The sequence below is a fragment of the Scomber scombrus genome, chromosome 8 (genome assembly GCF_963691925.1).
Source record: "Scomber scombrus chromosome 8, fScoSco1.1, whole genome shotgun sequence".
NCBI lineage: Eukaryota > Metazoa > Chordata > Actinopteri > Scombriformes > Scombridae > Scomber > Scomber scombrus.
Window position 1 is genome coordinate 19,570,602 of NC_084977.1, and position 25,403 is coordinate 19,596,004.

General features: G+C 36.6%; 1 protein-coding gene across 1 annotated transcript; it reads right to left on the reverse strand.

Annotated features, from left to right (window-relative positions):
* Positions 1-14,532: 14,532 nt before the first annotated feature.
* mfsd8l1 (major facilitator superfamily domain containing 8-like 1) lies at positions 14,533-23,829 on the reverse strand. The gene is made up of 12 exons (XM_062424476.1): positions 23,438-23,829; positions 20,663-20,848; positions 20,391-20,453; positions 19,792-19,911; positions 19,461-19,540; positions 19,017-19,374; positions 18,555-18,628; positions 17,960-18,173; positions 17,722-17,844; positions 17,494-17,624; positions 16,313-16,422; positions 14,533-16,089 (listed from the first exon to the last, which is right to left on the reverse strand). The coding sequence occupies exons 1-11, from the start codon at positions 23,511-23,513 to the stop codon at positions 16,339-16,341; spliced, it is 1,509 nt and encodes a 502-aa protein (XP_062280460.1). The 5' UTR covers positions 23,514-23,829; the 3' UTR covers positions 14,533-16,089; positions 16,313-16,338.
* Between the last annotated feature and the right edge of the window lie 1,574 nt (positions 23,830-25,403).

Consider the following 25,403-nt stretch of genomic DNA (forward strand, 5'->3'; position numbering starts at 1 on the left):
ACAATAACGTTGTTTTAGTTGCTGACAGTCTACAATTCAGGAAGAAAAGTTGCATTTATTTCATTATATTGAACATTGTGTATTTAAGGTAATAAATTGTTTATACTAAAGTTTCCCTCCTCTTTAAATATATTTAATCTACACCAATTTCATTGGATCATGGGACTGCCTGCTTTAAGAGACAAAAACACCATTACAGATAAAGCATATCAGGAAATAGCATATTTACCCTCTGAATTCCTTTAGGCAGCTTTATTAATAAGTATAATTTTTGAGCTATGGTGCTTAATTGACAGAAGTTTTAAAATGTGTCAGGTTTCATGGAAGAACATACAGTGTTTACTCAAAGCCACAGCTTTAAGATTTTCCAATGGTCTTTATGCTGTTTTTGTTACTTAAAATACTGTATAACTATATAAAAAAGAAAATTTGTTTTGAGGCAGATTGTACATTTTTTTATTACTATTTAAAATCCTAAATTGTAAAAACTGTAAAAGTAAGTTTAATGACTGTAATTCTTTTCTTTTTTTTAAGTGGGGCCCGTAAAAAAAGGCCTTGATAAATTTGCCTCATCTTTGCTGTGCATGATGGTGTAAAAACTAAAAAAAATTGTGCTTCATTCAATATTCATTTAATTAAAAAAAAAGTATCAAATAAAAATCAAACAGCAAAATAAAATGTTAACACAGATCATGAGGTTGTAGCATATAAAGAAAATAATCAATAACCAATATTTACCTGTACATTACTGTTCTCAGGTTTTTCTCAGTCACAGAAAAATAACTTTTTTTTAAATTATTAAAATAATACTAATTATATTTTATGCATTATTAATGCTACATATTCTATTTATATTGTTGTGCCTGGTTCATTTAGGGAGAGGTTTATTATTAAATCTAAATATTTTAATGCTGATAGTAAAAATAGTCAAATAACAAGGAAACAGGAGTATGCTGATGTTCTAATATTGTTAATCATGCCTGAGTTGACGCGGAAAATAAAAATTTAAGATTGTATTTTTGTATTTGCACGAGCAAGTATTTTTTTGAAGCATTTTGCTTTATCCAGCTTCTCAATATTACTTCCACTCTGTGGCACAGAAAAACAGCCAGGGCTATTTGTCACTGTTTATCATTGTTTTCCTCCTCATGACACAGACATAACCCGCAGCAACATGGACATGAAGGGGAATGGAGGGGAGACACTGATGAGCATGCTCGCTACTAGCAAACACATATGATGCACTGGAAAGCCGCACAGCTATTTAGGGAGAAAGAAAAAAAAATAGGCCATTGCCTCTCGGTGGCCTCCCTGACTGCAAGTTCACATAACAACTGGTCTGCTTTTGTGGACACTCTTATCTTAATGAGGCCCAATCCTTTGTTTAGCCCACAGTGGATCCACAGATAGGATTGTTTTTAAATAGTCCCCCCCCCCCCCCCCCCCCACCCCCCACCCCCCCACCCCACCCCCACGTTCCTCGTGTACCTCTGTTGGCTCGCTGTCTGTGCTGCATCAAGCCTGAGCAGGCCAATGTCTGAATTACTGAGACATGATACATCAGCGTCAAAGTTGTCATCTATTCTAGGCATAAGAGCCTGTTAGAAAAAATCTTTTGACTTTTCTTAAGGGTAGACAAAGATTTGGAAAAACTGTCCCCTTCAGCCATGCTGATACATATTCAAGAAAAGAAGGCAAGTACACTGAATATGCCGTGCAACCCCACGGAGCCAACTCCCTAGGTTGTTTGTGATGTTACACACAAAGAGGAGTTTATCAAATGTCTGTCTGTTTTCTGGGTTGGAAAAAGTCTGAAGATCAAGAGCCCAGTAAACGGAGCAGAGAATGACAGAGGTCAAGAAAAGGTTACAGAGGCTCTGTTGACTTTTATTGTAAGTCTGAAGGCCTGGAGGTCTTCCTCAGTAGGCACACAAAGACAGATATCCCAATGTAACTAGGGCACCAAGTCATCCATTAAAGGCAGAGCAAGCAAAGTCTCTGTTCCTTGTGCACATACTGTAAGCCACAACGTCCACCTTGACCCTGCTGCCTACTGATCCCAAACCTCCGCAGGTTGCATTTGTCACTGTTTGAAATGCTGGTGACCCTTTACGGTGGGCAGCCTAACGGCTGTCGGCAAAGGCGCATGGTAAAAAGTTCATTCGGTGTGTGGCACTTGAGGTCTTTGCTCCCTGTGTTTATAGCACTTAGTGAAGGCAGGCAGCATTAGTGCTATAAATTCCCTTCTCCTTCCTAGTTAAGTTAAATGTTAACTCTTGAACAAGAAAACATCCCATGAACACTAAAGAACAGCTTTTTAATGTCGTATTTCAACTGAAAACAAATATGCACAGTGAGAGCGCATAGAGATAGACATCTGTGAAGAGCCGCTCAAACATTTTTCAGACGCCCTGTAAGATTATAGTGGAGACAGGCTGTCCTGTTCAGGGCTATTGGTCTCAGGGTGGGAACACTTGACTTTCTGGCTGCGGGATTCAGTTTTCAAAACTTAACAGTTAAGAGGACAAGTGCTTCATAATGTCTGACATGGAGAACAACATTACAGTTTTGTTTTTTTGGTTTTTTTTTTTAGCTATAAGCTATTTAAGTGACAAATGCTGTTACAATAAAAACATACAATACAAATGTAAAACAAATTAGCATATGTAAAGCAGGTAATTACATCAGACACATTCACTGCTTCTGTTGGGATACTGCATATGGCTGGGCTGGTAAAACACCAAGAAGATACTGTATTGTTTTGGAAAATGGTAGGTGTGTACAGTACAACATAATCATGAATATTAAACATCTCCTAGCATACAGTCACATATATTTTGACATATTAAATGAATTTAAAATAAATCTATTTATTTTAGCATTATTCTATGTATTTATTCACGTTTTTATTATTTTACGTTTTCTTTGTGTAGTAAACATGTAAAAAGTAAGCATCCACAGTACTTTCAAATATTACTAATCATGAATAATATTAATGTTTCAATAAAGTATATTTACAATATGTGGATTCTAAAGTTGCAGTTTTAATAAGGATTTGATGAAAGCTTATGATGCTCCTCTTCATTTATTTCGCCTTAACTTGCTTAGAAAATTGCAATCAGATGACAGTGAGTTGCATACGACAAACAGAAAAGTTGCACAACAGTGCATAAAAAGCCTATTAACTGTATACAATGGCAAAATTATAATATTTAAATATATATTTAATTTTTTTTTTTAAAGCCATAACTTACTAAATTGTCCTATACAGAAAACAAATACTGCATTAATTCAGCAGGCTTGTAGGCCGAATGTAGATTCATCTCAAAATATATATATGCCATTTAGATATTTTATAGTCGTTTTATGGTCAATTTAAATCCATCAAAAGAAACCAGGACTTTGAGTGTTAAATCATTTTGTTGTGGCTCCTATAAGAGGAAGGAGAGAACTTAAAAACCTTTCTGCCAGCAGTAATTCAGTCTGGCCTTAGGGAGAGATAAGCAAGGCAGCTCTTGAGGCCATAAAAAACATTTCAACCAAGGATTTTAAAGATATAACAGCCCCAAAAATCTGCATACGGACCCAGAAGACACCAGTAAATGTCTACACATAGTAAGGACAAGAAGATGGATGAGTGAATGTTTTACAGTGTGTGATAAACACACTCGGTGATGTGAACTGGACATCATAAAGGTACGCACAGATTGGAATGCAGATGATAGAATAAAACAGTATGTTAAAAGATAGCAGGAAAGCAAATAAAGGCTTTAATGGATGAAAAACAGATTCAAAGTGGTCTGCATTCCAAGTTAATATATGTTTCAGGATTACCATGTGAGACTAATAATGTTTTAATATCAATGAGTAAATGAGCCTACCTACCACATTCAGTGCTGTTTTTCAGTGAGGGAAAATGTTATATTAATGAATAAAATGAAGATGATCAAGGTATGAAATAAAAAAATAAAAAGTTAACATCACAGTTATAAAGAAAAATCTGTTAATTGATAGTGACTTATAATTAAGCCACAGCTAGAAATGTATTTCAAAGACAAAGGTAATGGTTAGTAAGTTTTGATGCAATTAATGTGTGTATTTCAGTCTGGTTTCACTCCATTTAATTAATTAACAAAAACATAACAAATAAATAAAATAAAGAAATAAAATCAGGCAAACTTCACCATTAAATATTTATAGAAGTATTGGTCTCAGATGGTAATAGACCTTCCCATGAGCCTGAGTTTACCAGGGATATCATATCATAGGCAACATGTACTAAACTCTAAGAATTTAATACACATTGTGCAACACAATAGAAGGTGTTCCTCAAGGCACCATTCCTGGCCCTTTTCAATTGCAAAAATATATATATTTTTGTATGTATATATATTTGGAATCAAAACTTATGATTAGTTGGCATGTTGCATAGCTGTAATTTTTAGAACAGGCGACACAAACACAACATATTGCCTGCCAACATGAAGTAGTCTATAAATTCAATAAAACAGTATCGTCTCATTTTATAGGGAGAGAGGGACATGAAATTATTGGGGGTGACATTTGTCATTTGTAAAATATCTCTTTCATGACAATATCAACTGAATTCAATGTATGAGACAGAAACAGAGAAAGAGAGAGAGACTAAGTACAGAACTGACCAGTAAGTTAGTTAGGGAGAACAATTTTTTTCCTTTTCAACATCAGCCTGTTCTCTTACTTACTTTTGGCTCTGACAATTTTCTTTGAGTCTGTAACTAACTAAATTATTCTGGCAATCATACAACTAAACATAATTATAGTTGTGCTAGAAAGCCATTTGTTTTCTTCAAAAACAGTATGCCTCTGACAGTTAAAGCCCCAATATATTTATTTAGTATTTCTTCTTTTAACAATGACTCCAGTAACAATATGTAATGTATTTAAGTTTTATTTAAATTTAAATAATATATATACCAAGACGATTGCACACTGCACTGCATGTATATAATGATGAACTATAATAACTTTTTAACTTACTGTAACTTTTTTGTGCACCAGGGTTGCATCTCACACTACCATTCAGGACACTCAGACACTTTTTTCGGCGGATAACAAAATATTACAGAAGCAATGTCCTATAATTTGACACATTTTAGGCCAAGAAAATTTAAGAAATACATCATTTATTAATATAGCAATTTTATTTTATTTTATTTTTTCAATTTAGTAGGAAGTAAAGTAATAAAATTAGCTTTCAGATCATCATACAGAATAACTTTGGGACATATGTGTTTTTAAAATGATAAAAAAGATGCGCACATTTATAAATTTGTAATAAAATAATTTAATTATTTAAACATGGAGACATATCTTCAAAATGATCGTCGGGTGTAGGAGTTGCTTGGACTTATGACCTGTCTACATACGGCTGTTGTGCACCAGTGTTGACTTTTTTTTCCCCAGACATTGACAGTATATCTAATTACATTGTTCCCTATGTTGTTTACATCCACAGGCAAATGCATAAGATAAACTTTGCTGGACATGTCACAAGTGTCGCTCTGATGTCACTGATTTACAGCTGCACCACATTGCATGTATGCAACAGTCTTCCAAGACAATTTAAATATTGACATCAATGTTAACTAATTTAATCAGGCAAGTTAAATAAGAAAAAAAAACAAGTTGAAGTTGGACAAGGTAAAAACCCTTTGACAAATGGGCAGGGGATTTGGTTTAGAAAGGACATGCAACACAAAGACATGACGCATGAATCACAGATAAGGGACAGAAACAGAGGTTGCAAAACAATGTGCATTAGAGCAGCAGTGTTGTGACAGTTTGGGAAGTAAACAAGAGTGAACTCACATATCAACCAAGCCAAATGAGACTTCATGAGAAGAATGACTAAGTTGTCAAAGTCTTCGTAATCTGTCCTTGTTTGTTTGTGCCTCAAACCACTGCGCTCCATTTGTGATACAAAAACATTATAAACCATGAAAACTGGAGAAAATAAGATTAAGTTGTGAAGAAAGTAAAATTGAAAGAGGGAGAAACTGTGGATGGATTATTAAATCCAGGAGGCATTTGCCCATGGTGAATATTTTTTTTGGGAAAGTTTACAGAGAGGTTATTGAGAGGCCACAGCAGGGTGGTGTTATGCTGTGTAATTGTGTGCCATTTGTTTTGGCACTGCTCTGGTGTGACTGCAATGCCTTGGCGCCACATGAGTGCAACACTTAAGCTGTAGTTTTCTTTAATTTGATCAGACATTAATTGGCTTGACAGTGTATTTGCATGTACAGCTAGTCAGACTGATTGCTCTTTGACATGTCAGCTGTGTCACAGGATGTCCAGCACCCTCACACCCCACTTTAGCGGTGCAAATATGCAGAGGTGGCAGGTGAACGCCGAGTGTGGGTAGAGTTGAGAAAGAACAAGTGGAGGAAAGTGGTGAAAAGGAGGGAAGAAGTGGGGAGTCCCATGGCTAGGTCAGGAGTTCAGAGTTGGGAGTTGGTCATGCTCGCTTGGCACGCAATCTTGCTCAATCTAATCTACCGCCCCCCCCTATGTAACCCACCATTCTGTCTCCCACAACCTCCCCCTAATTGGATTTAATGAGCGATTTAACAACACAGCACTGCCCGATCAAATCAAACTGCTACTGTCCACCGCGCTTAATCCTGGGTCACTGCTTTGTAATGCTAGCATGTCCCAGGACCCTCCTTTCTGCAAGAGTCCTCCAGCCTCCTAGGTGCCTCTTTCTTCACACATTCTCTCCCTCCTCTCTCTCCCTCCTGTCTGTTTATCTTACCATCTGCCTTGTCTGGCTGAGAAGTCCCTCAAAAACTGCACTAACAAAGTTGTCAGTGTTCTCACAGGACTTGTCAAATCTAGAAATGGAAGTCCTTGATTGTTTTTTGTCAAAATCGGGGTATGATCACCAGTGTGTGACACCTACAGGTCAAAAGGAATATTCCTGGACGTCAACTTGGTGCCATCAAACACCAAGCTTGGGGTTGTTTCATGTACCGTAGTTGGTTCATATAGCTTTCGCACAGACATCAGGTTAGCAGTGTCCTCAATTCACCAAGCTGAACTAGTTAAGGAAGATGAAATTAACACTCGGATTGAATTTACATAAATATGTCAAAATGTACTGTACGTGAATGTACTGCAAGATATTCTACCTAAATAATGTATTGAACAAGTAGTTTTAAAAATGTGTATTTCGGCCAATAGCTATTCCAATCAATTTATCACAACAAGCACTCATATAGCTCAAGGAACGATAACAAAGTTTGAGTTTTATCTTCTTAACTACAAATTGTGAACACTTTACATTAATGTGGACCATTTTGCAAACCATGCTTCTGAGTTTCAGAAGTTACATTTTTTTGTTGTAGGGTAACAGTGCAGACTTTTCAAATCAATCTGCACCTGAACAGCATTAGCATGCAATGAAAAAAGGAACTTTGAATAAAGAATCACAGCAGACTGTTTTTTTGACTGTGATGGATTACACAACTCAAGCATGTTTCTATAATCTGAAAACGGATTCTCATGCAATATGGAAATAAATTAAATCCAATGGCTGGCTAGGAGGAAAAATAAATACATTAATAAATTCAGAAACTCTACAGCGAGCTCTGCAAAATGGTTATCTGTAGAATAAAAGATGCAATTTGAAAACACAGCAAAATAATGTCGTTCAGGCATACATTGGTTTTCACACACAGGATATTGTGAAGCCCAAACTTGTAAACACTTTGTTATAACACTAACCACTAGATCATCTACACGTTTCCTTCATCTCCACTCTTCTCTCTGTCTTTACTCCAATTTTATTGATTTTCAGTAGATGCAAACCCCTGATGCAGTGCAACAAATCACCAATACATGGGGCCGGTGCTGCAGTTTTCTCTCATTAAATTCCTCACACCTATGACACTAAATCAATAAGGTCAGCATATAAAATATGCTCAGCACTAGGCTGTTTAAAATCATTTCTTGATTGGCAGATTCCAAACGTAGGATTACTTTCTCAGTGGGATGATAAAAGATTTGGGAGTTAAATGATGGAGCTAGAAAGCATCCATGCATTGCAAGGAAGACAGTGGCGGCCTCCACAAAGCAGTGCTTCAATTGAGAGAGATTTGTCACTGCAGGTTGGCAAAGCTGCTTCTCAACTTATAATACTAAAAGCAGCTTAATTATTAGGTCAAAGGAGAAAGAGCCAGGAGCTGAGGGATGGGCCTGATGGGGTTGTTACAGGGTTCAACATGTTATTATCTCTACAATTGTTTGGGGGTGTCATTGTGAGGCATTATTCTTTTAATCCATAACAACATTTTCTACCCCGTCCCCCCTACAGACAGCTGGAATATAATTCTTTGCATCTCAAGTTTTACAAATAATACAATAAAATATGTTTAACTGAATATAATAACAACAACAACAATAATAATAATAATGATAACAATAATAATAATCATAATAATAAAGTGTATTTTTGTTTTTTCTTTTGGGCCGCATAATTTATAGATGTTAAATATTCTACAGGACACATATGAAAGGAAACAATTCTTACAAACTTTTGGATAATTAACAATATTTAAAAATAATGTGATGGCCAATGATTAAATCCAATAGTTTCAAATTGAAACCATGCACTCTGTCAGTGTCATAGTTTATGTCAAACTAACTAATAAAAAAATAAAAAATACAGTCTAATTTAGGTTTAACTGAAAAGTCTTAAGTGCATTATTTAAAACTGGGCCTTTAATTTTAAAATGAGATGTACTGACAAAGCAATGTGTATATTATTTGTTTATTTAGTGACTAAATTCAGAGGTGTAATTTTATGAGACTGGTAGCCAGGTCCACTCCAGTCATTTTCCATAAATAATTTACCTTCCATTTAAGCATTCATCCTATCCATCTTCAAATATTTTCGATACGACACCGAGTAGAGATAGAGAAAAACACACTGCAGTTCTTTTTTTTCCACACATGACATTTGTTCACACTTCTGACAAACATAGCCGCACAGAAGACCAGTGGGTTAATCGGGGAGAAAATGTCACTTGCTCACTCAGTTGTCTGACTTCATTTGACTCATCGACGTAGCGCACACGATGTTCAGCATCACATTTGTATCTATTATGAACATCTATTTATTAATTCATTCAGCAGCTGATGTCTCCCCCAAACTTGAACACTTCTTTGCACCTATATTTGTTTTTAGGATATGAGAAATCATTATGTAGCCTCTCAACCATGTGTACTAAAATAATCAGCACTGAAACATTCCTTCATATGGGTGTAACAGAGCTACATTACACATCATTATGTAAAGATACACTGGCCAACATTCTATTCTTAGTACTTTTACATTATGCTTGAATTTGAACACTGAACAATCCTGCCACGTAATATGCCCCATGGTCTCCTGCCATCTGGGTCCAACAAAATGTCACAGCCAACATATAAAGCTGACATTACTGTTGAAATAATGGTTTAACTTGACCTTTTAAGCTGAGGCATTGGCAGTGATGCATTTCTAGGTACAAAACTAGACTTGCTAATGCTTCCTTTATTTGAAAAACATATGAAAAGCAGTGAGGCTCATCTGTGAAGAATAGTACAAACCCATCAAACTGAGAAGCACATAACGCAGCATTATCCATGGTACAGTGATAATTTAATACAATATGTTGTGTCAAGTCCATGCTAATTAAAGTTCAAATGTCATCTGACAAGGGATTTCATTATATTCAATTATTTAATGCTCCACATACAAATATGCTAGACTAAATGAATAAAGGCCATGATGATATTTTACAAGGAAAAACTGCATCTGAATTTTCTACAATGTTAAAAGTCAAAGCAAAAACAGTGCAAGCATAGCTCTGCTGTGCCTTGGGGATAACACATGAATGAAATCTGAATTCATGAGGTAAAGTGAGCACTACTACTACTGTGTGTGCATTACCATATGTCACCATATTCATACTATGCTCCAGTTCATACTATGCAGCAAACATCTACAATGTATTCTCTGTGTAATGACAATCACTATTATAGTTAAAACTGAATCTTTAATGTCCTCTGTTGCACACAGTAGCTCTTCACAAGCCCATATTCAGGGCACTGAAAGTCATAGTTTATGTTTTACTGCTGGAATCCATATAGCCACTGACACACTGTTTTCACTGCGCTCAGAAAGATATTTACTGTTATGTGCATATATATGTTGCTCGTGTGCAATCTTTGGTAGAGGTCTCAAGCTGTCTTAATCTATCTAACATCACTGCTTCTATATTTTAATTCTAATGTGTTCACTCCTCTCTCTTTTTCTCTAGCTCGCCCGTTCTCCACCTCCCTCCCCAGGTTTGCCCATTTCCCTTTCGGTTCAGCGGCAGGGCACTAGGTCACGGCACTGGCTTGATTTTCACACTGTTCCCTCTACTGAACGACACATCAAGTTAATCAGGGTTAACAATTGCGGCGGTGCCTTGCTGAGCAGGGCTCCCATCGGCTTAGCGTGGACTGGCTCTGGTGATACAGATGGGCTAGTAATCTCTGTTCTGGGAGCAGAGGGGACGGATGAGTACGTTGTGGGTGTATGGTGGTGGTCAGGACACAATTAAAACTGTGACAAAGGACTCAGGCAAAGAAATACTGATATTTTCTGAAAGCAGAGCTGCTGTTAAGACAAAGTAATAAGTTGAATATATGATAACTGTCGGGTAGTTAGCTGATCTTGAATTACAAAAGAAAGGAACTCCAGACATAATATATGGCAATGATTTTCAACGTATCACCAAAATTCAGTGTTTTGCCAGAAAGAAGGTTTGTTGGCTTCATCCACCAAAGTTTACATCCATTATATTATTATTTACCAACAGAGCAACTCTTACTGCCAAAGTTATCTAACATAAGGAATAAGGACTTGAGACTTTACTGAGATACATCAGAAGGACAGGATAATGGGAGAAGGGAAAATAGTGCTGTACTGACAGGCAGAAATTAGTATTCTTTTCATAGAGTTTGAAAACTGACCAAATTAAAGAGTTTGAAAAAGTGTGACACGAGTGTCCTTAATCCCTTATGTGCCACTCTGATCTCATCGACCACACAGGTCAAGACTTAAAACAGAACTAGTGCGATGTCAATGGGTCAAAAAGGCTCTCAGAATTACAAATCCAGAGTGAGAGTGTAATGTTTTAAGATCAAAGAGAGGGAGAAGGTGGTTGTTAGAGGAAAACTTCCAGCGCTGAAGATGACTGATGCATGACCCAATTAAGCAAAACAGAACTCTCTGCGTGCAATAGCAGCTGGCTAGCTTGCACAACACAGCCCTGGGTGCCACGGCTATTGGCTACACAGGCGTAATTATTCATTCAGTCAGAAGGAGCATTACACAACCGCTTTACTGAAAGGAAAGAAGGAGGAAAAAAATACCCTGCATGTCGCACAGCCTTCGGTGACAGAAATGGAGCTCAATTTTCTGTTGGAGTTCAATTTTTTATAGCAACCAAACAAAACTAGGCTCTCCAGATGACCTTTTAAACTGAAAAAACTAAGCTGAAGTAAAACTTTGGTGTAAGATTGCTTGGATCCTACTCTTTGTTATGGCGTACTTTATGTTACGGTGCATCCTTTTTTCCACGTTAGCCTGTACCACAACTCAAGCACTCTACTGCTCTCTTCTCTCTGTAACTGCACAGCTTTTGAGATGTCGCACCTCCTCAGAATGACACATGTATTATTAACAAAGGATTCAAGGGCTATCCATGCAGGGACACTTACACACTTTCACAGATTTCTGTTGGTGCCACCATTTTGATTTGACTGTGACTAGAGCTGTTTTTGCAAAAAAACATTAAGAATCCGTGACACCAGTGCAAAACTAAATATTTCATCCGTTGGTAGCTCAAAAGCTCACAAGTTCAGGCTTAAGAGCACTTCAATCCACTTATTACCCATCTCAACCAGCTTCATGAAAGTCTTATAATGATGAAGTTGAGGGAATTATTCTTGACCTGCCAAGTTGTCCCATGAACGGGTAAAAAGTCTCATAACGTGCACGTGAAAGGGCAAGAAAAAGGAGATGTATAGTAAAAATGCAAGCTGATGCTGCACTATGGCTTTTCCATATGCTTACATGTAAAATATGTATGTTATAGGCTAAGCTGCAATGCCCAGCAAGTCCCAGTGTCACAGTGCATCATACAAATACATCTCTACACTATCCCAACCTAATTTGTGAGGGTCAATCAGTAATCAAGCCTGCGGTATGAGATTGAAAAAAAAAAAAAAAAAATCCTATAAGTCCTACTGAACTCCACCTGCCTTCGCTGCCCTCTCTAGACGAGGAAAAACACAGTTCACCAAAAGTTCACGTCCATTATCATCGTCGAATTTGGCCGTACATGCCTCATAACCAAACGCTGCAATTGGCTGGGAACAAGGAGCGGCAAGCTTACCAAACTTACCCCGACAACTACTGTTGATATGACACACGACGTGTTCTACACTTCTGACCCTGATACGCAGGGTCGCTGTTCGGTCAGACTGCCGCTGCAGGCCAAGTGTGTTTGGGGTTTGTGTGTGTGTGTCTGTGTGTATGTCTGTGTGTGTAGGGGGTGGGGGTGGAATCAAGTTAAGAAAAAAAGAAAGCAAAATCCCAAAATATCTCTGTTACTGGCCCTGTGTCATAACATTTTTGTGCCTACACCACCCATCAGCAAAATGGGTTCAACTAAAGTTCACATACGAAGCCACGCCTCCTCGCCACCATGTCATCAGGCACACGACGTGCCGTCATGAGTGGAAAACACCTCGACTTGGCCCTCCTTCCTGGCTCTCTCAGTGAGGTGACAGCGACCCCCAGCGGGGCCCTGTCCACTTTAACAGTGAAGATTTAATGTTATGAATGAAAATTTTGTTTTCTGTTTACCTTCTTAAAAGATGCTGTAGTTTAACACTTTTCTGCCAAATAAGAAGGCCTCTTGTCTGTTTATCTAATCAAATTCCTTATAATTTCCTTATTATTCATATGTTTTATATGAATGATTTGTTATCAATTTACCTGCAACAAAATATTGAATAAAATGTACACTTTTTTTCAAAGAAAAAGCAGTATGCCACTGAAAACTATTGCAAACACTACACTTTGTGGTGCAAATGTGACTAATGTATAAAACATTTTTGTTAATTCAATTGATTCAGTAAAATGATTCTGTATTACTGTATTATAATAGGGTGGGAAAAGAAGGAAAAACAAAAGGCAAATGTCAAAAATATTTTTAACACTGCCGGTCCACATTTTTCATACATATAACTTTTTCATAAAATTATTATTTTTGTTATTATTATTATTTTCATTCGCAAATGTATTTATATATATATAATATATAATATATTTCTATTTTAAGATTTTAGAACACCTATTACACCTAAATCACAGTGATCAGTGTGATTAATTGAAGATTGGGAACCCAGTATGGATGATGCTGATTCAAATAATGTTAAATAAAATATTTTTTAAAAGTTTCTAAAGTAAACCTTAACTTTTTAAACAATTTTATATATTTTGATTTTAGTTACAGTTCTATATTTATATATTTTATGGATTTTATGACCATATTAAATTACTAAAATGTATGTACATGGGTACAATTATTCTACATGATTTTGCATTAAATATTGTGATACACTATAGGGTGTGTTTCAGGGAAATAAAAGCGCAGGTAAGTGCTTTTTAATGCACTGCCCATGTTTTCCTTACTGCGGTTGTTTCTATTTATTTTTTTCCCTCCATAATATGTGAAATTATAATTAAATATTGAATATAATATTATCTGTGATATTTTCCTCCTGATAGATTATTATACATTTATAAATAGTGAGTATTTCTGAAAAAGAAATGGGGGGAAAAACATGATACATTAAGACTGCAGATGTGTATTAGGTATTAGGTTAACCCTGATACAATGCACTAATGTAATGTTTAATTTTGTATTCCAAAAAATAAACAACTAAATAAATAAGCATATAAATTAATAATGAAATACATATTTGATGAATGTGTATTTTACAAGATCGACTACAAAACTGAAATGTTTTTTTTCAAAGGAAATTTATAATCTCTATTTATGATTATTTCTATTATATATATAATCTATATTTAACCACTACTTCTAAAAATGCTTTTGGAAATTGTGATAATGTTTTATTACAATAAACACCATTAATATTAATGATACAATTATTTAACTAAAATAAAATTTTAAAAAGTTTTTTACATGTATTAATTAAATATTTTTTCATGTTCTTTTAAATTACAAGTGCCATACCAGCATATTTATTTTCCACACACACACACCACTCTGTAATATTGTCATTTATGTTAAACGTAATCTGATAATATACCAAAAACCTTGTGACAGTGTTTCAGTTAGGAGCCTTTGAGTTCAGGACAATTGATCTACTAAAGAGATATTTAGAGAACTTTACAATTAAAGAAATAGATGAAAATTGAACTTCTTTATTTTTTTAAGTGAATCATTATATTATAATTAATTTCAGTATTGAACAGCGATGTTGCTCAGCTTACATAATAACTTCACAAACACACAATCATTATTTCCTAACAAAACAATGAAACATAAATAAATGAAGCATAGTGGAAGATTTATCTTTTTCCATATAGAGACAAGGAATAAAAAAACAAACAAAACAAAAACAAATAAAAAAAGTTAATGTACATGTTAGGTGCCCAAAAAATATCTAATAAATAAATGTTTAATAAATATGAAATAAATAGTCTCAGTTCATAACATATTTTTTGATTTATAAGTGTAAAACCTGAACAGATTTTTCAAGAGGTATAAAACATTAAAGTTAAAGCCTTTAGAAATAACTGTTCTGAGACTGATTGGTGTACATTTTCTTTCTGTGAACCTAAAACACCTGCAAGACTTTTTAAAGCACTAAATTTAATTAGCTAATAAAGCATTTTTTAAAATATATTTTTGTAACACTGCACTTGACCTTATGGAGTTTTCTGGCTGACTGGTGTAACATATTTGACATTCAGTAATGGCAATGAATGAACTGTATAATTCAGAAGAGTTAGAGTGCCCACCAGTGTTGAAAATATGTACTACACCATCACCACTGAACGTATTTATTACTCTTCTCTTTTCAAAGCAAGGCAAGACACCTTTTATTATTTAATCGCCTCATTCATTTATTTTTTGGTTTTACAGATATCCAAAGGATTTTTATTTCAGGTAATACTGTGAAATTGAATATCTAACATTTCCACACCAAACCTACAGGTATTGAGCATTTCCCTGAGAACTGTATTACTTCTATGGTTGGGATAATCTGTGCAGCCTTTGAAACAGCATTTATATCATTACAGGATGACAAACTCTAAGATAAAACCAAGATTAATAAAATTCTTAGTTAGCAGTTCTTTTAGACACACTGATTGAATGGTAGTGAATTAATTCACAAAACATATAGTTCAGCATTCAAATGAATGTATGCATTTTGCAATGAAAATAAAGTAATTGCATATGTTTAGTTGCATTCAGGGAGAACTTTTGTTATATCAGATGTATATGAAATGGATCTGAATATAAAAGTTGACTGAAATCACAAGTCATCAAGGCCAATTCTCCTACAGCACAGGGATATTCAGCTATATCTTTAATAAACAACCACTTGCCATGTTAATTTAACAATAAGTATTATATTGCATGTGCTGAAACACACGCAGAATATGTGAGGCACCTCCCTTGTGCTTAGTGCAGAACACAAACGGATGGAAACAATTTTCATCCAATGCTTGGACACATGTGATGTCAGCAGGACTCCATATTTCCATGGGAAATATACAAATACACCAAATAAGTACTTTCATCAGCCTCTGTGTACAACACTGAGTCCAAGCTTTAGGGAAGAACTCATGAGTTGGTGAGGTGTATGCTATTGGTGTGTATTATCACCCTGCACGTTGGTCCCAAAGCAGAGAGTGGGACTGTGGAGGGACTGTGAGGTGCAGGACAGGGACCTCCCACTTTGCTCTGGCTAAAAGAGAAAAAAATACTGGATGAATAGAAATATTACCAATATACACATATTTACTTGCCTACCTACCTACGAAAAGTTATTACACTAAAAATTACCTGCCAAAATAATTTCCTCACCCAGACATATAATAATATAATATATATCATTGAGTACAACAAAATTCAATTTTTTAATGTTACCAGTACAGGTCAGTGTGCATTATGTTTTTGTTAAAAGCTACCTTTCATATCTACTTTTCCAGCTGCATTAACCACAGTTCTCTGGGCTTTCTTCTTCTTCCTCCTCTGCAGCAGGTTCAACCAGCCGGTCATATGAGAAAGCCAGCATCATCTGTATTAAACAATATTAGACCAGTGTTAAAAGACAATGTGATTCTCTTGTACGTTTCTTTATTTATTATGTTTTTCTAAGATTAGACTCAAGGTTTCCATAAGATAATCACACATGCACAACACTTTGAAGAAAAGATGTGGAGTGTCCAAAAAAGACCAGATCAATCCAAGAAAAAAAAAATCTTAATTTAAAAACCCCATAAAATGCATTTTTAAATGAATGACATCGAATGCCTATTTTTTTTAAAAATCTTTAGCAACCTCTTTTTTTCTTTTAAATACATTCCAGCTTTAAAAAGGAACTTGTCTTCGTGTAGCTGCTGAGCAAATCCTAAAAACCAAAGATGCAAAAGTGCAGTAATCTGGCTCAAAGTATTAATTTTTAGAGTTTGATGCTAAGAACTGCAAGGTGGAGCCCCTTCACCTCTGTTTGGAAGTGCACAATGAGTCTTCACTTTACTCAGTAGGCACACACAAGTTTCTGTTTTCCTCTTTGTCAAAGATAGTGGGAAACATTTAGTTATTGGGCTGTGGTTTGCTCACGCTTCATTACAAGCATTTTGTTTTGCTTGTTTGTTCACTAATTCAAATGGAGCCGCTGGCTATAGACGTCAAAATGCATTTCCTGTTCATAACTTTAAACCCTTTTGTGTGGTTTGTTTGTTTCTCATTAGTTCTGATTCGATTCTCATTGCTAAAAAAAAACAAAACCTCACTGAAATGAGATTTACATACATTTTGAGGTCCGGGTTTAACCAGACTTAACCATATATATATATATATATATATATATATATATATATATATATATATATATAAATAAGCGCAAGGCACAAAGGTTGCATTAAAAAGGATGCGGTGATTAATCATTATCCTCTCTGCAAGTGGCAGTACTGGCATTACATTACTGACAATAATTTCATGCAATGCATCTGAAATATGGAGCCAAAAGCAAATAGTGTCTTTATACACTGAATTTACATTTGTGGAAATGTCTGGTCCTAGACTAAGATTCTGTTTTTTGTTTGTTTTTTTCTTCTCTTCCTAACACTCCTTTACTTTTGCTTACCGTTAGCAGTGCCAGAAGTGCCATCATAACACCCATCATTATATACATGTTCCCAGTAAGGCCACCAGCCCACAGAGGGCCCAGGATGGTAGCTAGACCACCAACTGAGCGACGTACTCCCTGACTGAAACCTGTAATACCAGCAAGACACAAATAAGTACTAGCTCAACACACGAAACATTAAGTACCTGTCAGTCACACTGGACACCAGATGGTGCTGTTTCTCACCTTGTGTTTTCTCCGCAGTGACTTTGGAGAAGAGAGAAACCTGGGCCACAGCCACAAATGGCAACCCCAAAACCTGCAAAAACACCCCAATGATGAACTCTGTCAGCTGCCACGGAAAACCACCTACAGAAAAGGTATAGCAGAGGAGATAACAGAAAAACACAACAGTTACAATGTAAATACAAGTCAAGATATGGGTGCACACCCGCAATAACGAGAGTCATGAAAGTACACTGACCCAGTGGGTTGGCCAGGAAGATGAGGCACCAGACACAGGAGATATTGCAGATGGTGAGGCCAATGGCCAGAACCACCCGCTCAGCAACACGTTGGCTCAGCCAGCGTACAAACAGGAAGCCAGCGATCACCTCCACACCACACAGACAGTACATGACACTGTTTTCCAGCTCCCCATAGCTGAAGTACTTCTGAGTCAGTGGGGTCACCATGGTCTGAGGAGGGAATGGTGTACAGTAGATGTTGGCACTGTGCATAAATACTTTATATCTCAGTCACACATTGTGTAGCAATGTTTGCCAATGGTATGTGGTAATTCCATTCCTAGTGTGGTTTCACTTGTTTCAGGAGTTTCTAGGAATCAATATTTAGAAAAAGAAAAAAATTGATTTATTTTGCAGTACTTGCAGAGTATGTCAATTTATTTTAAAACAGTGAAACCAAACTAAAAATATAAAGAGAACTTCAGTCTTATTTAATCACATGATATGTGGGTGCCCCCATAGCCTACTATGGTTTAGACTGCAACCTATATTGTATGTCATAGCCCTCTCTCTACCCTTGTGTCCTGTCTCTCTGTGTGGTATTTACTACACCTCAAGTGCTGTCTGATTGAAGAGGGTGATGAACTGAGCAGCCAGCAGCACCACCACCTCTTCTCTCAGGAACTCTATAGAGACAAAGCAGAAATCAGAGGCAACAAAGAAGGAAGAATCCGAAACCAACAGCAAGGTCAGAGACAGACAAAATTAAGTTTTTGCAATGGAATAGTTACCATTTTAAAACTACATCTGCATGCTTCAGAAAGACACATTTGAGGCATATTTCTCTCAGTGGTGCCTTGAGTAGCAAAGTTCAATTTAAGTAAAAACTCTGAAACTGGGCCATAAAATGGAAAATGGGCTTGAGGTAGACAGACTTCATGAGAAATCCAGCCTATGGCAAATTAATGTGAATTGTTTCAATTACTATTAAGACCATAGATTTTCAAGTTTTTTATTAACCCCAAAAATATGATATAAAAATCACAAACTTCAAAACGACTCCCAACCACCTACCTCGGGTTACGCTGAAATTCTTAACGGGGCTGGAAGACCTGTGGGACTCTGGTGGCATGGGAGAAGAGGGTGGCGAAATATGATTCACCGTTGCATTGGAAGTGTCAGAGGTGTGGTCCCTAGTCGAGTTGGGTGTCACCACTGAGCCGTAGGACCCCGCCAGCTCCTGGGACGCCATTAGTGGCTTTTCCTCATCATCTCCCTCTTCCTCATCTTCCACAAGCCCTCGCTCGTTCTCCTCTTCGCTGCTTTTGCTTGTCGAACTCTCCTTGGCCTTAACCCTTTCCGGAGGTGGTAGGTCCCAGTACATAAAGACCACAGCCAGTTGAAGGAGAATCCACAGCAGACACATAAACAACTGTGGGCAAAGAAAAGGAGTGTAAAAATGTGTCACAAAGTTTACACATCTTCTTTCTACACAAATGACCATAATTTGTTCCCTACCCCTGGTGCAGTGTATTTATTGACCACAAAAGGACCAATGTGGAAATCACAGAGCCTCAGGAAGATGTTGAATGCTGGACCTGCAACAAAGGCAAAATTAAAACGTGATCATTCATGTTGCATACTTTAATCTGCTCAATTCATTTTATATTTAGCCAATCCACGCAAATCTGGTAATCCCAAGTAACTTTGTGGTATTTTCTGTGTAAAGAATAAAAATCCATACCAAATTCATAATAATTAAAGTCAAATGATTAGTAGACTGTATGTTTGTCATATGTGTCACCATTTGTCATATATTTGTCATCAAATAGCATAGGAGCCAACTGACCAATCAGAAGGCCAGCCTGCCGACATGCCATGACAGCTGCAAATACAGTGGCGCGATCCTCTGGGGCTGTGCTTCTGGTCAGGAAACCAAAGATGGATGAGCCAGCACCTGTGCCGATGCCTGAGGAAAACATATATTTTATGAATAAATTACAGCACTGAAACATTGACGGTGAAACCTGGAGCTCTCAGCCCTGGTTCGAAAGGAACCATTGCATCATTTCATATCATCATATTTCATAAAATACGAGAGTTAAACTTATCAACACACTTCAAAGTGAGTTTCAGAACATCACATCTGAATAGAAATAAGGAGATTTGGGGATGCTATCAAGTTGCATAATGTTTTAAAGGTAATAATGTATCCCAGTGTTTTCTGGCTATTGATTATGTTAAATGGGTTACTTATACATTCTAATATAATTATCTAATACAATTATTTTTTGTTTTAAAAACATACTCAATAGAAGACAACCAGAGAGTGGAGTTTTTAAATGAGAGAGCTTTTACAAAATGATCTTGTCAATATACACTGTTCAGTATGACAGGTACAGTCTTCAGGCAACCAATCAGTGCTAGTGTCACTTTGTACAAACTCACCTGCCACCAGTCTACTTGACAATAAGAGCCACTTGGAGTAGCCCATGAAGTACATGAAATTACCTGAGAGAAATTAAAATAAGAGGGAAAATGGAGAAGAGGGTAATATACTTTACTAAACCTCAAACAGAACAACAAACAGAGTTTGTGCTTGTGACATGAGAAGTTGAGTACATAATATGATTGGGGTACAAGTGGTTAAACTTCAATGCTATTTCTAGGCAATAGTAGTGGCTATTAAGAAAATGAGTGCAATAGGAGTATGGACTCACCAACTATCTCAAAAACATTGGCAAACAAGATGATCTTCTTGGTGGTTCGTGTTCTGTCAGACCAATGACCAAACAGTGGTCCTGAGAGGAGGCCAGTCAGGCTGAATGCTGATAAAGCCAAACCCAGGAAGTAAGGTGCTGCATCTAAAGTCTGCAAGTACCGCCATATTGTGGGCAATATCACAGCTGGGGAAAAATAAGTGAGGGGAATTATTTTCATACACTCAAATCAAATACAAACCCAAAAAGGTTGTGAAAAGTTGGGATGGTATGAAAAATGCAAATAAAAAAGTTGGGACTGGGGCAATTTAGGCCTAGTAATGAGATAAAATAATTAAATAACAATGTGATTTGAAACAGGTGATGTCAACAGGCGATGGTAATCATGGCTTGGTACAACAGCACATAGGAAAAGTATATTCCTTTAAGAACAAAGATAGGCTGAAGATTGCCAATTTACCAACAAATGCATGAAAAAATTATTGAAATGTTTAAGAACAATGTTTCTAACAGACAGATAGGAGGTGATTTGGATATTTCACTTTTCACAGAGCATAAAATAATTAAAAGATTAAAGGAATCTGGAGAGATTACACTGTATAAGGGCAAGGGCACAAGCCTAAACTGAATAACTGCTTAGATGGCACTGCATCAAGAACCGTCATTCATCTATAAGCAATACAACCACTTGGGCTCAGGATTACTTTGGCAAACCTTTGTCAAGTACTGCAATATGTAGTTACAGCAACAAGTCCAAATGCCAGGGTCTTTCATGGTATTGCGTTGTGTCAGTGCCCTCGGCAAAGGTAACTTGCACTTCTGTGATCGCCCCATTAATGCCATGATGTACATTGAGATTGAGAGAACATATGGTGCCTTCAAAATGACAGCTTTTTCAGGGATACCCATGCATATTTCAACAAAGCAATGCAAAACAGCATTCTGCACACATTACAAAGGCATGGCTGTGGAAAAGGAGGGTGCTGGACTGGTCTGCCTACATTCTGGACCTGTCCCCAATACAGAATGTGTCATGTAAATGAAGGCCTTGTGCTGTTGCACACTTTAAGACTTGGTGTCTTCAGTCTATAAAGTCCCTTTTAAGCGTTGGGAAAAGGAATGGCAACCTTACAAAGTGGTAAATGCTTTACTGTCCCAAATAATATATGGGACAGTATAATACAGTATAGTACATATAAGCTGGATTCAAAAAACATTATGGGTTTTGGGCTATCACTGGAATATACTATGTCACATATGATGCAAATACGTACACTGTAAATCTGTGAAACATATACTATTTAACCCAGTTATGCTGAGTCATCTGTGTCACTGGAGATTTGGGAAGTAAGCAGTAACCTATTAAGAATAAATCAATCATACTGTAGCTCTGTTGGTCTGCTTTTGCGTAAGCAGAATCACCCAGGCTGCATCCCCATGGCTTCTAAACAAACTTTATTGCAACCCTGTGACTCCCCTGAGCCCCCGAGGGGCATTTAGATTTATCTTTACGGCAATAAACACACAGTGAACTGCAAATATATTTTACCTACCATTAAAGCTTCCTGACAACTACAAGTCTCTAATAGTCTTTGGAAAGATTTGATTGAATAAGTTAGACATGTTTTAATGATGATCTAGTCCTTCCAACTTAAACATTTTTTGTGTTCATGTTGGTTATGCTGACAGACTTACAAGTTTAACTTTGGCTGCAGTGGTAGCTTCCCCCTCTAATGCCTCACATAGACAAAGAATAGTGCTAACCCCATACAATTCAAATTTAATTCCTGGGTCAGAAGACACAATAACGCGTGCTCTTACAAAATTCCAGCGAGGAAATAATCGCTCAGTATGTCTTGTCTGCTATGAAATGCCACAGTTTCTTTACCCTAACAAAGACATCTGTGTGTCTGAGTGATACACATATTTGTTGTAAAACTGAATCTTGCTTCTTTGTCACAGTTTTTCGGACACCTACACTGAGTGAGCAGAAAAAACAGAATACCCTTGTACACTGTAATGTAATCTAATACAATAGTCCTTAGTCTGGAATCCAGTACTACACAGATGAGTCGACACACAATTAAAAGTGTGTGTTTTGTGCATAACTGATTCAGATGTCATCTGTTCTTTAACAGTACTGATGCAATCATGGATCAAGCTGAATCTGTGTAAAAGGCCTCAACAACTTACTAACACCACCCAGGTTTCAGTAAATAATAAATGATTTACAGTCTGATTCTGGTGACAATAAGCTCGCATCTTCAGTATTGTTTTGGGGTATTACAGGGTTTTAACATTCAGAGGAAGAGTTTGTATTCTACAATTATACACAAATTTCAATAAATACATAATGTAGTTAAAGCATGTAGCCTGTGTATGTAAGATGCATTTGAACAGTTAAATAAGTGTCTTAGAGGGATGTGGCTAATGACTCACTTTTGACATCAGTATATAAATCCTGGTTACAGTCCTGGCCAATTTTAATATTGTGTCATCTCCTCAGAGGTAGAAAATACAAGTTGAAGAGACTAACCAATTTGTCAAACCAACAAGTTCCAGTACAGTATGTCCCCAGAACTGTTGTGACAATGTATTTAATTATCATTGTCCCTAAATTAACAAGAGCAAATCCTAAATTATTAGCAACTATCTGCAACATAATATATAACATTATCCGATAATTAAAATATAAACATTCACTAATGATTTTTGTGTCCCATTCTAACTTCGATTGTCAATGTCAGTGTTGCAACGCCACACAGCAGATCTCACCATATTCTATACCGCTTAGAAGAAAGATAAGTCCGATGGTGAAAAATGTCAACTTCTTTTTCCGTCGAGTATCCATCGTGTTTGGCTGTTATAATGTTCTTTCTATACTTCGACTGATCATTTTCATTATTCCTCGAGATACATTTCCATTCTAGTATCTCTGCAAAACACCACAGTGGACATAATCCTGAGTGCAGTGCTTCCAATTAGAGGTGAATGCAGAGACATGTTACCAAGCCTATCTGCAGCTAACTGGAGAAATACTTCAAATACTGTGGACATGCATATTGTCCCGCTAATGTCCACGGTGAAAACTGTGTTTGTTTGGATCCGTAAGGCGCAGCAAACTCCCAGGACAGGTAACACTTGAAGTACCCGTGTCGAACTGCAAACATTGCACAAACAAACGCACCCGGGATGCTCCTGCGCACTTTAACCCAACATACATCACTTCCGGCGGACTACCTGTATTTGGGTGCACCCTGGTTTAATTTGAAACACTGAAACTTAACACCATCCAGACAGAATACACAGCGTTTCTGCGTCAAGATGCATGCACATCTAGTAATAATGTAATTTTGTATTTTTAACCTAAAAAAAAAAAAAAAAGACATCATTTTTAAAAAGCGATGATATATTTGAAACAAAAAATGGTTTGGAATGTTCTAAACAGTAGTAAATGGATAAAGACACAAACGCTAAAGACATGGAAATCTTTACACAAAAAAAGACCTGTGCCAATTTTATTTCAAAAGTGCACAAAGTTGTTACTCAAAATATGATCAGAGGTCTATTATGTAGCTATGCCAAAACTGTACATGATGTGCCAGCAGGCCTCTAAGCAGCATGTCATAAGGCTTCAGTTTGAATGCAGGTTGCACGTATTCCTTATGTTGTCTGTATTAGATGAGCTTCCTGAGAATTAATTTGCATTAAAGTACACGATTTACCTGACCATTAACCTGGTAGGCATGAGAGCAAATTACTCAACAGTATATACAGTTTATGATGTATCAGGCGACTCCAACGCTAACCAGTCAGTATTTTCACCATGACTCCCTATGATGGTGAAAATGCATCTTTGGGTGCTTTCACATCCTGACAAAGACATTAAAAATGAAATCAATCAAGCAATCAACCAATTAAACTGTATCTCTATCTATCTATCTATCTGCAGAACTAAAGTATTGCAATTGGAATTCAAAAATATACAACGCACCAGTCAGATCCTATATTCTCAATGTGAATTCGATCATATTCCTATAAGAGGTTGAGACAATGCTATTTACTGCTTGTTCTTTCATACACAAGCTCTTCAACATTCCCACATTCAAATGTGTTTAAGGGTTAAAAGTCTTCCCATGCACATATCAGGAGTCTATGTGAGTCATTGGCAGTATTACTCCCCATCCTGTGACATCTATTATCACTGACATTGAGAAGCTTGTATTCCACACATAAGCTGCCCCTTTCAGCTCTACCCTTAATTCAATTTTGTCTCTGGAGAGTCCACATTTTAGTTTGCTGCCGTCTAGGCAAATATAGAGCTGTTTCCTGCTGGGTAATAAACTCTCGTCTGGGAGCAAAATATTTTAATTTTCTAAATTACTTGCCAGAAAACAGTCAACATGATTTAAATGTTTTAATAAATACTCAGAGGCTGATTAGTTGGGCTGATTGTTCATATGAGCAGGGAAAAACAGGTCTAGATGATTAAAAGAAAAAGCTAAAGGCTAAATGAGGTATGGCACCTATTCCGATGTTGTTCATAACACTTTCAAAACTCTGAGAATTAAACACATAAAGATAAATGCCTTCAAAATTGACTTCAAAGCTGCTTTTTAATGCAAGCTATTTAGTCTTTTTTGATGCATGGTGATGGAGAACCCTTCTCTCAAAGTCCCAGTGTAATTAAGTGTAATTAGTCAGTTAATTGGAACCGTGTTTCTGGAAAGAGATGTCGCTG